We start from the raw sequence: 16169 nt of genomic DNA, 5'->3' as shown, positions 1-16169 counted from the left end.
GAAGGTGTTTACGCAGCTTCGTTTATAAGAAATGCACTTAAAGTAACGAGGCAATGCAGGAGGAATTTCCCACTTTTTTCCTCTCCTCTCTTTCCATTCTGAAATCCCCGGCTTTTAGTCTTTCAGACCAAAGCAGCATGTGTTGTTGTACCTCCAGGCTTGGGGTGCTCCTATTTTAGCATCTATAAAACCTAATTTCTACATCACTTTTAGGCCTGTGACTGTCCGAATCGGGATTAAAAAGGAAACCTAACCTAGTTATGCAATGCAGCCCGGGTTGCCAAGAGATGCTGTTTTAACAGACAATATCCCAGGCCCTGTGCAGTCCGGACTTTCTGGAGCAATATTCATGCTGGCAGCCAGCGGGAGAGTCCTGCAGGGACCCTACAGAAAGACAAAGACTGTATTTCTCCATGTGTCTTTACAGACAGACATACAGACCACCTCAGTGTTTAACTCCAGAGAAGTTACCCAGCAAGAAAAAAAATATGGGGCATCAAAGCAAAGGAGAATAATTCCAGGCAAGCAGCTTTTCAGCAAAGCTTTAATATTTTTAATCTTATCTCTTGTTTTTGTCCTGCTGTTACCAACTTCAGGGAGAAACTTAGCGGACTGTTAAAAGACATCAATACGAGATGTCACAGCATCATTTAAGAATCTTTCAAGCAGCAGACACGAAATTAAATGAAGAAAATTTTGATGTTACGCCAAACCAAAACATTTTAGTCATTAGCAAATCCCAGATGCCGCAAACGCCAAAGCAGTGCGTGCACACGCGTGTGCGGAGACGTTCAGGGCAAAGTCCACCACGAGAGATGGGACCCCCTAACAACTCCTCTGTAGAGAGAAAGTATCGTCATTCTCTTAACGCCAAGGTTCTTAAGATCTTCAGAGAAGATCGGACACTTGGTTTTACTTGCAATGAATCCTTTTAAGCAGTAGAAATGGTTTTGATGTCTTGGAATTTTGTGGTACTTGAAACCCAAGATTACTTGCCTTGTAATGATAGCAAAGAATCTCATTTTTTTTATACATTCTCCAATGATCTTACAGTTGTATAATTTTGTACAAAAAAGAGACTACAGATTGCTGAAATAACCATTAAGCATCATCAGAACCAGTTTTCCCCACGGGAATTTTCCATTTAGAAGCAGTAAGTCAAAAGAAAAAAACAATTTTTGTCATGCTAAATCATGATGACCACAGGAAGGAGATTTCTCCTCGGATAACGAGAACATGAAAAATGCTGTGACGTGCATCCACTGTGTCTCCCTCTGACCTAAAGGCAAAAACGTTTCTTTCTTACCTGCTACTGAATTTGGCCGTGGCATAAGGTAAAGAGGAATAGACTGCACTGACTGGGACAGGACGGTGTCCAGGTTCCTCTCTGGGATTTTGTTCAGGCTGTAGGTGGAAGCCGTCATGTTCTCGTCCACGCGGTATAAGCAGGAGTCCATGCTGGATTTCTGGGACTGCCAAGGTTTCAGGTTTCCTCCCGATCCAAGTTCTTTACTGCTTTCCCCTCCATATTTAGTGCGTTCCACATTTTCTGAGTAACTTGTCAAAGTAGCTTGAAGGAAGAAATTATAAACAAAATGAGTAACAAAGAAAGAATGGCTTGCACACACGCTGCTCTATGCCGAGCTGTGCAATGCAAGAGCCAAAAAATGATGTTCATCATATTTTCCACATTCACATAAATCAGAGATTATGGAATTTAGTTTAATGATGCTGTTTCTGCTTACTACTTCCAAAAGAACATTGAGGCTATAATGCTTTGCCTCATACTGTTAAAAGCTATTTGTAATTACAAGGAGTATTACAAATTATGTGCAGTATTGTATTTGAATACGCAATTGCAGAAAGGGTAGAAATGATTAAGGAAAAAACATTATAAGTGCTCCTCATATCTTTTAATTTGCATCCCCGTTACCACCTTTTCAGGGCACGTTTGCAGAAGTTTATAACCTTGCGGTGCCTGACGCTGAAAAGCCCCCACCTGACTCGCATGAACAACCAGCCCTCATGGATTAGTTTGGTTCAGAATCTGGACCCAATATCTCATTTGATTGATGGCAGGCTTTTAATGAAGCTTTAACTGTAATCCACAGATTTTCCCTTATATTATTTCATTTTACAGATCACGATTGTTGCTATATTGACTTTCACACCGGGAAGCGACAACGCGATACTGATGCACACCATGAACACCATCTCCCCGTTGGTGTGTTCCCTTCCGAATTCTGATGCAGTTATCCCCTGGCTGCAGCTCCCTCGGGCTGTTGACTTTCCTTTCATCTTTAGTCTCCCACTTATTCGTTCAAGGTCATAATCAGACCTCTTAGGTATTGAGAGGAGGTCCCAGCGCTCATACCAGCTCATTTGAGCGTGACAAACTTGCCTGCTCCCTAACTGGGGGAGGGGGGAAGAAAAAAGAAGAAAAAAAGAGAAAAGAGAAGAGAAAGAGAGCGAGAGATGACAAAGCAGAGCTCATTATCTTCTCATCGCCCCAATCACACACATTTCCACTTTCCATATTTGCTGTCCAAAACCCTGAAATTCAACTTGACTGTGAATATTCTGAAGCCCCGGACGTGCCCTGGGTTTGTAGATCTACTTGCTACACCCACTGAAATCTGTCATTTTCACTTAGCGGTGGTAAATACCTTTCCCAGCCCACACTCTGTGCTCTCTGCGCCGCCTGTCCCCGGACACAACAGTGCGGATCTCCTGCTCCTTGTCTGCAACACGAACCACGCCGCAGCACCTCCTCAGGGGCAGCCTCCTCGCCTTCACAAAAGCCCGTTCCCGAACCAAGGGAGATGCTGCCTCATTAACAAACAGCACCACATTAATTTTTATATCGATAAAAACAAACAGTAAATTACGCCAAAGGCGCACATGCTTTTAGGCTAAAGCTTTTTCTGTGCCAAGTCTTAAGAGTAAACAGCCTAGCAAAGAAGCTCCAGCCGAAGAGCACCGAAAGGAGGATGCAGTTTCGTTGCAAATGGGTACAGGTTATTTTGTTTGTTTTTCTTAATGCATCCAGAACCGAAGAACTACGTATTTTAGCCAGTTGTTTACACATTGAGCACAGGAATAATTTCTCTGCCTAACATTATGCATTTCTTTTAAATTCTCAGAAGTACCCCTACAGACCTGACAAATACGGAGGTGATGACACCCAAAGCCAGCGGCTCGGGACAGCTCTCCTCACCGAGGTGCCACGCAGACTGCCGGACTCTATCCCCAACGCAAAACACAAACTTCAACATCCAAGGACTGATCTGGATTAATTATCCACGTTAAATGGCATTATAACAGGATCCAGAATTAACTACCTACATCTAAAGTCACAACATGGTCATTAAAAAAAATCAAGACCTGTAATTCTTACTGCGCCTGTTCTTTACTCACCCCAGCCAACTCCACGTAGCTTCAACCTTTACCTCTATTTCTATCCTTTTATTTCTCCGTATTGGGTTTCTTGCCTAGGCAGTGGGATCAGTATCTTCATATTTCGTCAAGTGTTCCAAAATTTAGTTGTTTGTAACATATTTTGAAATTCAAAACCAACACATGCAACTGCTAAGAACCAGTATTTGCTTTTTGGCGTTTAAACGCAGGGCTGCTGTCAGGTAAACACATTTACACTTTAGCATAGGAAAATAAGGCAAAAACAAGAAACAGATGTTCAGACTTCTCTTGCTCCCTCAAATTGTTTTATATTGAGAAATAGGTTTTAAACCGGTGTCTAGAAAATCTGCATTTCAAAGTCTAGGCCTGCAGTGCTCGGCATACTGTGTTGTCTATTTAAAGAAAAAAAATAATCCATTGATCATTAAAATCCATTAATTTTAAAAACCTATCTCAGTATACGTCCAACTAATCTTTGCAGCAGCACATCAGCAGCTGAAATCGGTCATCTTCCAATACATCAAACTGAGGAGAAACCAAATAACTCTGTGTCAAAATAACTTTTCTTTAAGTGAAGCAACAAAAAACAGCAAAAAGAGCTAATAAATCCTGCTGGTCCCTTTTCTCATCATCCATTTGCGTCCATTTTAAACATAATTTTCACTGTTTTACACTAAAGCTGTTTTATGTGCAAACTCTTCATCGAATCAGGTATTTAGGATTGTTCCCTGTGGATTAATTTACCCTCTGAACAGCCGTGGATGATAGCACTGCTGCTACACCGGCTGGAAGCGTTTGCTCTATGGACTTAATCTCTCCTATGAGCTATTTTAAACCAAACCAATTTTGACTTTATTTAAAAGGCAAAAGCATAAGGCTAGCTACAAGCCAGCAACAGAACCGACATGCAGAGCACGTCTCCTGGGGAGCTAAAGCTTACCAGCGGTGCGACCCAGAGAGCTGCTCCGAAACTACAACTTCACAACCAAAATTTGAGAAAGCAACACCTAATTTCAGAAAATTCGCATGTTCTGCACCAACTGAGGTCAATGCAGAGATACTCCGGGGTAGAAAGTTGGTCATGCTCGTATACAAAGGAAGCGCCAAGATTTCTTGGGTAGAAAGAACTTCACGTCAGTCCCCGACAGGATCAAGCCCATGAACACCTGCGACCAGAAGGAAATCTGCACAATAACATTATTTCTGCACGTTTGCCATATTCATACCCTAAACCTCCCAGAGCTGCAGGGGGTATCCTAGGACGGGTCTGCGCTCACACGGTCCCAGTGTGCGAGCGCATCTCCCCTCGTCTCCTGCGTTGGCCCCTGCGGGGGTAGAGGGTTGCATGGGGAATGAAGACCCACCCTGGGGACGATTCCTGCTCAGTCGCAACAGGACTCCCGCTGCATCATTAATGTATCTACATGATATCTACATGTTCAAAATATTCTAGGCCTTAATCCAGATGCAGAGAAGCTGACTGAAACAGGCAACAGCAGCTACAGACTGCCACGACGACATCGCTCACCATACTTCTGTCGTCAAGCCAACTTCTGTATACACAGAATACAGGAGGGGAGTATCAGATTACACTAAAAATTCACTCTCACGTTAAGATCCCTTCTGATATTATTTTGGTTAGACTGAACATCTAAACCGCAAAACAAGCATTTTGTGCTCATCCTTTGAGATCTCTCTGCTCTGTATTTTGTAGCTGCGACGCTGGCTAACCCAGCCGATGGCCTGAGGAAAGGAGGTCCCAACAATTAAGTCCCAAGAGACCCAAATTATACATGATGTTGTTTAATAGGAGCCGCAGGAGCACTCATGGACTCAGCTTAACCCACAGGTGAGAAACCCGGTGTCTGAGGTTGTCATCACCGGTAACGCCTGAGCTCGCAGGGCACGTTCAGGGGTTTGCAGGATGAGGGGCGTCCCCGAGGGAGCTCAGAGCATCCCTGCCACTGGAAACCGGGAAATGACAATGGAATTAAGGCTTTCTTAATACAAGGTTTACAAAAAAGAAACAAATGGTCCTTCAAACACTGCCAGAAAATTTCCTATGGGTCCCATGAGTTTTTTCACAACGAGGGTGGTGAGACACAGGTTGGAAGTGTTCAAGGTCCAGTCGATGGGGCTTTGAGCAACTTCGTCTAGTAAAAGATGTCCCTGCCCATGTCAGGGGTTTGGAACTAGATGATATTTAAGGCCCCCTCCAACCCAACCCATTCTATAATTTTTAAACCCAAGGATACCTAGTCAAACAAAAAGGCTCAAAAAAATGCAACCTCTTAACAGATAGCCCTCTCTAAATTTGAAAAAGATAAACTGATGACCTCAAACCCATCAAAGACAGGAATTTATCCCTTAAGTCATCTGCTGAAAGGCAGGTCTTTCAACCCTGACTCTCTAACAGATGATACCCAGCACGTCAGGTTACATGATGGGACGCGTTAAGCTGGGGGTGCCACGACAGGAGCACGCCAGGAGGCAAGAAAGGCTGCAGAGCTGCCGTGAGAGAATGTGCATTTACAGGAGGCTCTTCTCATTGCTGGATCCAGCCAGAAAGAACAACCCCGGTGAAAAAAAAAAAGAACATTGCAGTGCCTGGGCCCTGCGACAGAGAGCCGGTGCGCTGCGGTCACACAGACCACGGCACGTGCCGGCGGCTGTCGGGAGCAGAAGAGGCGTCGCTGCCTCACGGAAGCACCGAGAGGGTTATTGCAGGGGACGGAGTACGACGGGGGCAGCCATGCAAGTCACACACTGAACACGCGAAACCTGACAGCCGTGCAGAAGCACCTGAGGCTCCCTACAGCACTGAATACCGCATGTCTAGAAATACAGACCTGTGCGTGCGTATATGTGTATCTTTTTATGTATATGTATCACCAGTGTCAGCTGGCACGCAGCCTCGCGCTAATATGAACACAGACAGAATTTGAGGCATCTAAAAACATCTGAGCACTGTAAGACACATGAATGAGTAATAATACGGAAGGACCTCGAATGAGAGGAAGCAGGCAGCGCGGCGCCCCTCTGCGGTCCCCTCCGCGGCTGACGCCGAGGATTTGCGTACCTCTTTCCACAAGATTTCAACACCGCCCTCCGTAACAGCACTACCTGCCTCAACTTCGAGCAGCGCAGCCTGGCCGTCTTTGAAGACACATGGACTTCGATGCCAGAAGGGGATACGCTCCAGAGATGCTGGAGTCATTTTACAATCCTACCTTGCTTTTAGTCTTCAAGCGTTACACCTGCACTTCCCTTGGCACAGGACTTGCCTACATCAAGCCTTCATTTTCAAACTTGGCTCCTTTCCCTTGGTGAAACAATTGGATTAGAACTTTATGCAAATAACATGGTTTAAAATATTTTTATTTCTTTGGGAAAAACCAGACCTGTATCAAAGCAGCAGTCCACCCAGGACAGCACCACAGACGTCACTGCAGCCAGGACTACTCTTCTCGGAGAGTTTCATGTATTTACAAACATTATTGCAAATATTATTTCTCATTTAGTTGCAAGCTGGCCTATGCCCTGGAGCATGAGGCTTTCAAATGCATTTGTCTCGGGTCAAACACACGAGGGGATTTTTACCATCCCACCCAGTTCTCCTTAAGGCAGAGATCATGCCTGGAAATGGTCAACCTTTATGCTCACCTTTCAGGTGGAACTGTAGGAGAAAGCAGCTTTCTAGATTTACCACTCTAGGATGACCGACAGCTGTAACATTAATTATATGTAAAGATTTATAATATCTCAAGTAGGAATAAGGGATTTTGTGGCTTTAAAGAAATAACTGCAGCAAAGTAGTGAGCTTCATGGGTTGCACTGAAATCAAGTACCAAAAACACTCAGGCAAACTCTGCAAGTTAACCTCATTTCACTCGTCTCCAGTAACACGCTAAAACGTGACTTGCCTTTTCGCATTAGAGATGTCCCAGCTAACATGTACGAGTTGGCAAGGAGTACAATAAATTTTTTACCCTTATCTACATAAGCCTTCACAAACTCAGCCAAAGGATACACCTAAATATAGCCATGTCGCCCCAGACCGCTCCAGGGAGCTCGGCTGCCGAACAGAAAAATCTGGCAGGCAGAAAGCGTAAGCCCAAACCTTTCCCTAGGGCAGGCGGCAGCCTCGGGTGGTCACGTGCAACCCATGCCCCAACAGCCCCTGCAGCACTCGGTGCTTTTAGAAGAACATTATTCTCTGCTGGACACCATCAGCCAGGGAGTTTAAGGCTTCTCCATGCAAAAAATCCCCCAAACCTGAAGTCTGCCCTGCTCAAGGTGTGAGGTCAAAACCCACACAGCTCTTTGTATGTTTAACTTCTCTTCCAGCACTGGTCTCAAATGGGGGGGAAGAAATCAGTGGCTTAACGCATAAAAACAATCCTGTAAAAAAGACAGAGATTAAACAGGTAAACCCATTTCTGTTTCAAGCCTCGAGGTATTGTAAATCATGGTAGGCACACAAAAGGTCTCGAAACATAATGAAAAATACCTTGACAGTAGCATCATGCTGACCCTGTGTTTGTCCTGTTCTAAACCTGAATTCCCTGCTGCACCGGCTGACAAGCAGGGTGAAGAATGGTACGAATGCCTCGAAGGGCTCATACACGTGTGCTGCTCAGCCTCGAAATGTAAGGCCTGGGTAAAACAGCATTTCAACAGAGCGAGACGAGACGCTCCTACGGTCAGAGCACAACTCACTGTAAATACCCCGCCCGGGAGACAGAAGGGATCAGCAAAGCTTTTGTTTATGAACTTGAGTTTATCACTTGCAGAAACAAGGTAATGAATGTTTTTAAGCACAGTCCACTATTGTAAACATTAAAGAAATCCATTAAAAAGGTTCCAGACCTAACGCAGAGGCAGCAATCTGGATGGCTGATTTACCAAAGCGTCATAAAAAACCCCCACGTGCTCCCAAGTACCATTATTTAAACACATCCCTCTTACAAAACCACACGCGCACATCTGGAGTAACCGCTCTGCGACAGCGATGCGCTGAAGTTACGGACACGGGCTTACGGAACCGCAGGCCTGGCCTAAGCTGCACGCTCGCTTCCTTGCCGAACCTGACCGCGTAAGCTGTGCTTCCCCTCTGCGAACCTGCACCCCGGCGGCTGGGCCAGCTACAGGTAAGCGCTGGATTTCAACAGCGGGGCCGTTAAAATTTCAGGAGGAGGAAAGCAGGTCCTGTACATACGCGGTCCTTCAGCCCTACACCAGCTCCCACCACCTTCTTCACTCCGTGCCCTCTGCGCTGCCCGCCTTATACCACTTTGGATCCTTCTTTATTTTTTTGCCTGCCTCACCAACATCGGTTCACCTTTTTGTTCCTTCTTTAGCAGCGGCAAGGACAAATTTTCTTCTTTATTTAAGTCCACCAAAGTCTTGAAACTGGTATTAAAATTATAAGATTTCAACCAGAAAGCAGAAAGGAGGCATGTGTGGGGGTGTGTGCACACAGGGAGGGAAGTTATTTGTATACTTGGCATTAGCTTTTCGGGCAAGCTTGGATCATTGTGAAGCTTTTCATAACCATGAAGGTTAAAATCTTGCTGCTCTCAAAATAAAAGCTGAGAGGCCCATCTAATCTCACGCCATCAACAGCTAAAACATTAAAGTCACTTATCGCAGTATCCAAAATAGCACCGTGGGAGTTGACAACGCTGCATTTTCCTCTAGCTGCCTTCTGATCTGCCTTTTCAGTTTATTCTTTCTTTCAATTTTTCACTCAGTTTTTTTCCCGTCTACCAGGCTGGACCATAAACTGAAGCAAATTTCACAGTTCGAGTATAACATCTGTTCTGTGCCGCTTCCTTCAGCTTTAACATTCTCCTTTCTCCTTTTTTCCCAGTAACGTGACGAACACCTGTAGCTGACCCATTACCTATCCAGTATTTAAGGGCTGGATTTTGGTGTCGAACCCAACCCTTGATGCCTCAGTGGCTTAACTGGGGGAAGGCTGAGCTTTCGCATCATGACTCCATGGTTTCTCACCCCTGACATCAGCCATGAACCATGTCACACATGCACGCGTGTGTTTGCTTTCTGCTTAATTCATCCTTTTAACGGAATAGAGAAAGAACTGAATCGGGATCCAGAGATGGTGCTCTTCTGTGCTTCATGTGGTTGGGATTCTGCGACCCCACTAATTTTGCTCAAGAGCCGACGAGACGCCTCCCTTTTCACCTCCTGAACTGTCAGCCCCATCACCTGCGATATGCAGATGCACTAGTGAACAAAAGCTCATTATTCATCAATATTAGATGTTTTCCAGGGAGCTCCTCCTTTGGGGAATAAGTCCAAATGGAAGCTGCCTCGATTTAAAAAAAGATCTGTAATTCTTAGGAATCTTATTCATTATTAACAGAACATTTCATAATACTGATGAGAATGTCAGAATTCAAATGCTTTAGCTGTAAGATCACAAAAATATTTAACCTGAGTTAAATTTATCTTGATGTGCCTTTTGAGCTGCTCTTTGTTCCCTTCTCAAAGCAGTTAGACTTGCAAACAAATCCATCCTGCTTCATTGTCAGCAGCATCTATTCTGCTTAGCATGCACTCTAAATGAATTTATTAACAAACCTATTTTTAATCCACAAACACATAAATCTGTAGAGAGCAGCAACTTATTAAAAGCTCAGGCGTCAAGAGTAAAAAACAGCAAAAAAAGAACGTGAGAAAAGCTGCATGCCAGGGACTTTGAGGAAGGGACGGAGGTCCTTCACATGTTGTTCTTCCTTGTAAAAATCCACAAAATTTAAGTGAAGGCAACCGGTCCACATGGTATTAGACTAACCTACATCCCTGCGACAGCGGTGCAGGAGGATTTACACAGCTCACTGGTTTCCCTTTAAGCCGCTTTAACATCATACCTGTTTCCCTGCTCAAGATGATCCCCCTAACAGTTAAGCGGGGAACACGGCGCAGACCATCACAGGGCTCTACACTAAGGAGAAGCGTGGCCCCATTTCATATCGGGGTAAGTTAAGGCACTTCTGCAGAAGATTCAACACAGGAAAGAGCCGTTCTCTTAACACCCTCGGGAGACTGCAGCTGAACGACTTGAAGTGCTGCCTGAGCACCGCAAGCCCTCTGAAGCTTTACATACTGGCCAGACATGTTTTCTGTTTCATTTTGCAGGCTTGCTGAGATTGCTGGAGAGCTTCTTATGTTGTGCTGCAATCAAGCAGCAAAACTTTACAGTCCGCTTCTGTGGGGGCACGAAGCGCAAAGTTCCCCTGTAGCAGCACATGATTCTTTGACCAGTTTTCTTTTCAGTAGCAGTTTTTGAACATTAACAGTCGGCTGCTTTTACAGAGTGAGAGCCAAAAAATCCTGGAAGCTATTCAGAGGTTAAAGTCAGGTCAGCGTTTTCACCAGCCTTTCTGTTTTACAAGAAAAGGATTTAGAGGCTTTCAGGAGAAAGGGCTGACGTGCTCCTATCTCTCCTCTTGGCTCACCTCTCTCCTCCTCCCCCCTTCCCCATTTCTTTTCTTTTACAAATAAGAGTGTCTGAATTTGAAGATCTGGACCGTGTAACATTTTTTGTTACCCTTTCAACACAAGTAGACTGAACTTCCCTTTACTGTAGAGGATCTAAAATTTCAGAATAAGTCTGTTCTAACCCAAGTGATGCATTTATTAAAGCCATCAGTAAGCATGAAATAGTCCCTGCGCTGGGCAGATTAGAGATACGACACGCTTGTTCTCTAATAATTGCAATTATATATGAGGTGACATGCAAGCGGACAGGAATAACTCCAAGAGGACAAGTCGTCAGAGAGAACCTGACTGGTTAAAATGTGGTCTTTACATCCAGATTAGAACACCAAAACGCCCACTCTCTGCACCTTAGTGGACAGTTACACTCTCGATGCAGTTAATTCAGAGTCTAAAGAGCCACACTCTGATTTAACTTTGACAAATTAGTGCTGTGTCTAGCAATATAGATATGTTAAATGAGCTTAACATGTACAAAACTGTTTTATGCTAAGCAAAAACACGTGGAGAGAAGGAATTACGCGTAATGGTGTAATTAACTTGATTAACTGTTTTCTGTCCTTTTCTAATTCTCAAATATTTTACAAATAGCACTGTAATTTTCCGGGACACACGTTAAAGCCTCCGTGTTTTTAAAACATGAAATTCGGTGGCGATTCCTGATTGTGAGATTTGGACGTGATGCTCGTCGCAGCTCGGGACTGACAGGTGGCAAAGATCAAGAGATCTTCCCAAAATCGTAACATCTATTAAGATGAAAACGAAATACCTCGGAGCTGTCTATTATAAAAACACGCCTTCTTGGAGTTAATGAGCAAATAGTTTAAATCACTTATTCGGGAGCAGCAGGAGGGAGCGTGACTCAGGGAACAAAATACCTAGGGAAATGTTTACTCTTTCTCTACACATAAAAATGGCACAAACCATAAGTAGCTTTGACAAGGAAACCTCTGACAGATTTACGCTTTCGAGGTACCACGTGAGGCTGCTCGGACCAAAACCCACGTCATTACGGCCATCCTTGCAGAGAACAAACACGAGCAAGGGATACACACACACACAAGAAGATCTGTATCCAATAACCGAGGAATGCAACCGAAAGGGAAACTTGATCCCTGACCCTCCAGAAACAAAGGAGCTGATGTGCTCGTAAAGGGGAGAGCAAAGCACGAGGTAGGCTTTGCTTCCTACACGTGGGCAATTTGTCTGCTCTGTTCTGTAGTGAAAATAATTCTAGGGAGTTGCAGTCATGCAGAGAGCACCTTTCAAAATTGTTGCACACCCAATTCCCATCCCAACGGGAGGGTAATGACCGAAGTGCACATCCATCTCCCGCAGGGAAACAGCCTCCCCTTGCTCGAGCTGACCTTACGCTTGCAGCAGGCAGCAGAGGTACCGAAAAACAGACTTAGTGGAAAACCTCCTAATTTTTTTCGCTGCTGGAAAGTATGCCTGGAGAAGACCGTTTTCCCCACAATTTGTTACAGCTGTCCAGCTTCTATCAAATGCCAGAAGCAGAAGGTGTTGAAAATGTTATTGTCAAAGCAAAGCAGGGGGAGGAAGAAGGGGAGAAAGAGGCTCTTGTTTGCCTTTGAGTGCGAACACTAGCAGAGGAAAGCGTTGCGTTTTGAAGGCTTTGAGAAGCGCTTCCCCTACTCCACACAAACATATTTTTGCATGACTTTTCCATCTGGGATACATTAACATAGCCTTGGGATAAGCCACCTTCTTTTATTTTCCGAAGTTGCCATGGGAAAACTGCAAGTTCCTGAGAGAAAAACCTCTAAGAGAGAATCTTCCTTGTGAGGAGAGAAAAAAACCCAAACCTTTCAGACTGAAAAGTTAATTACTCTAGACCTGCTGAAAAAAGGATAGGGCAGAATGTCTATGCAAAGCGCTTCAATGCCTTGACACGTCAGGAACTGGGATCACGCTGACGCTTGTCTGACACACAGGTGTGCCACAAAGGCCGCCCCGACCTCCTCTGGCTTTCATGTGGACAAGAAGCTCCAGGTGAAACCAAGCTGTGGTTTCAGCGCCTTCAGGTTGGCACCTGCCAACCACCCACCAGGGCCAGACGAGCCCAACGTAATAGCGTAGCACGCATCGACAAACCACGTTAGGAAGGGCAGCTCGTAAAAGCAGAGCACACACATTTTTTGCCAATTCTGCTGCTCCACTTCAGGCTTTGTTCAAGTCTTAGGCTTAATTCAGAGCTCTGCTGAGAGGTAAGACCCAGCTGGAGTCAAGCACCCGCTTTTACTCACCATGATCCTCCAGCCCAACTAGGCTTCAAGGGGCTGCTTTTGCACAGGGTGGAGCTCTGATCGTGGGACATTGTGAGCAGAGGACGAAGGGTGCGTGGTACCGCAATGGCTTCTCCCAGAATTCGTTAACCTACTTCTCTCTGCAGCTCAGAATAGCTTACACATTTGCATTTTAAGATCATGCAGGCAGAAGCGCTACAAAGGTTGCTGTGGCACACAGGAGCTGAACTAAGCCCAGATTTCCTGATCAGCCAAGCAAAATATTAATCACTAGTACAACTAACCTCCCTAAACTATCCACCTTCCTTTCATCTTGTTTTTTAAGCACTACATAAACTGTTGGCAATATAAAGGCTTAGCTGGAGAAATACTCGATATAAGACACGTGGTAAGGACAACCAAGCGAGAACCATCCTGCCCGATGTTACCTGGATGTTACTTTTCTCCCAGTCCTCGAACAGAGGTTACTCTGTGTATGTTATTATCTCGAGATACTTCACGCTTGCAACCTACAGATCACTCAAATGAAGAACTGGCTACAGCAGCTACAGAAATTCATTGAAATTTGTGATCATTTAATCTGCCCCTGCCCAAGGCTGAGCTTAAGAGAACCCATCATTTTTGAGGCACAGAGCCACTGATCAGGTGGCAGTGACAGTCACGGGGCACCCAAGGTAATCAGTCTTTTATATTTATAATAATATAACCCAACAGTGTTTGAACAACGAACGTGATGCCATCATCCATTCTCTTTCCTCTGACACCAAAGAACAGTGGCTATGGACTCCATGGCATTCAGGGAAGGATGCCTCTAAAATGACTTGAGGTAGTAGGTGGGGACGGCAGCCCCAAACAGCCACTGCCTGGCACCGAGACCACCCCGTCTTCCTCACTGGGGCAAAAGGCTTGTGCCTCTCTAAATTAGCACCTCCGCATTCATAAATGGGCACGGACGGCAGCTGAAGGAGAGGGTACAGAACGAAAGAAAAACTTGGTAGAAAAAACTTCAGCCACCTCAGCAGAATTAAAGGAGGCAAAAATGTGTTGGGAAGAAAGATTGCAGGAAGCAAAAAGGTGAAGACAGGATGCAAAAATAGAAGAAATACAAAACTCTTCCTCTTTCACCACCTAAATAAGTTCCAAAGCTTTGCATCAAATAATTTACTTATGAGCCTCATCCATCCCAATTTTTACCAACTCCACGTAGTTTTACCTACGATGCATGGAAGAGAGAGGGGTCCGATTCACCTTGGTCACTGCAGTATGAGCGTGAATAATGCAAAAGCAGCCCATTAATTAGCAAATGCACGTCGATGGTAAAAATAAAGCTTGTCAAACCGACACAGTCGATGACTACCTGGCTTCGCAGCAGAGCAAGGAGGAGGAGGAGGATGACAGCGCTCACCTATGATACCGCTGTCTCTGCTCTCCAGCGTGGAGGTGGGGCTGGTGACGGCGCCGTAGGTGCAGTCCTTGGCGGTGACGCTGGTGCTGACGGGCGGGAGGGTGGAGCAGGGGCTGCTGGCGGGCGGCGAGGCCGTGCTGCTGGTCAGCGTGGAGCAGGGGCTGATGCGCTGCGTCACGGCCGAGCTCTGCAAAACGGGAACACGTCACTCACCACAGCCGGTCACTGGGGGAAAAAGGTCCTTCTATAGCTCACGCTTGAGGGCTTGCTTTGTATGGTGGTGTTAAAAAAGTGTGTTACTGTGCAAAACGAAACTGGCTGCTGTGCCACCCCCACCTGCGGAAAGCACAGAGACACCGGGCCTGTTTGCTACTTCTTTCCTTACGGGGAACAGATTCCAGCTCCCATGTTCAATAGGAAACACAGAAAACGTAAATGAAGTGGTATTTATCAAAAGCCTAATTCCATACTTTATGAGGATTTTTGATAATTTTGTTAATATTAGACTGAAAGTTTTAAAAAAAGCACAAATAAGCAAAAATTATGATACGGTGAGGTAAATTCCGTGCCCCTGTTCAAGTGGAGTTCTCCGGGGTGGTAAGTACATGGCATGATCTCACCTTTAGTTACAGCAAGAAACGTCATATACAGGAAATCCTACAAAGACCTCTGGGCCATTTCCGTCTGCTCGGAAACCTCCGTGGGGCTGCAATTTTTATTTTGCTCATTAAATGTTTCCTCCATTCAACAAAAACAACAGCGGGTTTTACACACTTGCAAAGAGGAAGCTCGAAGTCCCTTATCTAGATACGCGGCAGCCCTACCCTGCCCCCGCATGCTTTCCCCACCAGATACAGTTTAAAAAAGTCTAAAACCATAATAGGGAAAAGGTTGATCTCCAAAGGCAGAACAAAACAAAAAATGCAGCGTCACAAAGACGACGGTGTTTTAGAAGTTATTTTGGAAAGACCCTGTAAGATACTGTGTGCAAGAAACCTGGAAGTTTATACATCTGATGCTGTGCGCGGAGATTAGTTTATTAAGAAAACAAAATCATCCTTGAATTCAATTTGAGACAAGCTGAGATACAAGACAGAGCCCTTGTTTTAACCACAGGCTGCTGGACACACAAGCGTCCCCGGCAAAAGGTCTTCCTCTCTGGAGATGCGTCCTAGAGCGCCTGCAGGCAGCAAGGGCCGCGCAGCCGCCGGGGGACGGCGAGCGCCGGAGATGGCTCGTCGGCCACAACGTGGGGAAAACGCTCTTGTGTGCCCAAACCAGCAACTAAATCACCCTTACGCTGGGCCTCAGAGCAACCCTCTGGAAATAAAATGGGGAGCTTCAATACTTGCCTTCCACAAACCTGACCCCCGTGCCCCAGGGCAGGCACCCCTTCACGCCGTGGGTGTCAGGGGAGCAGGCGCCCGTGCGGAGGAGCAGGCCAGCCGTCCACCTCCCCTCCAGCAGGTGAGGACGCATAAAGGAAGCATTAAAAAACTGGGCTTTTGAGCACGTGAACCTCGCTTAAATTTATCTCCTGGCCTCCGCAGAGGGGA

General features: G+C 45.5%; 1 protein-coding gene across 12 annotated transcripts in view; it reads right to left on the bottom strand.

Annotated features, from left to right (window-relative positions):
- TANC2 (tetratricopeptide repeat, ankyrin repeat and coiled-coil containing 2) overlaps positions 1 to 16169 on the bottom strand; it is a 254383-nt gene that overhangs the window by 89991 nt on the left and 148223 nt on the right. For all 12 annotated transcript variants that reach the window (XM_075117247.1, XM_075117254.1, XM_075117253.1 and 9 more), the window contains 2 exons: positions 14614 to 14800; positions 1307 to 1570 (listed from right to left, as the gene is read on the bottom strand). In XM_075117247.1, the coding sequence (XP_074973348.1) occupies positions 1307 to 1570; positions 14614 to 14800 (451 nt within the window). The remainder of the gene's footprint in view (positions 1 to 1306; positions 1571 to 14613; positions 14801 to 16169) is intronic.

The sequence above is a fragment of the Phalacrocorax aristotelis genome, chromosome 23 (genome assembly GCF_949628215.1).
Source record: "Phalacrocorax aristotelis chromosome 23, bGulAri2.1, whole genome shotgun sequence".
Taxonomy (NCBI): Eukaryota; Metazoa; Chordata; class Aves; order Suliformes; family Phalacrocoracidae; genus Phalacrocorax; species Phalacrocorax aristotelis.
The sequence above is the reverse complement of the archived record's forward strand: the minus strand, read 5'-3'. Positions and strand labels throughout refer to the sequence as shown.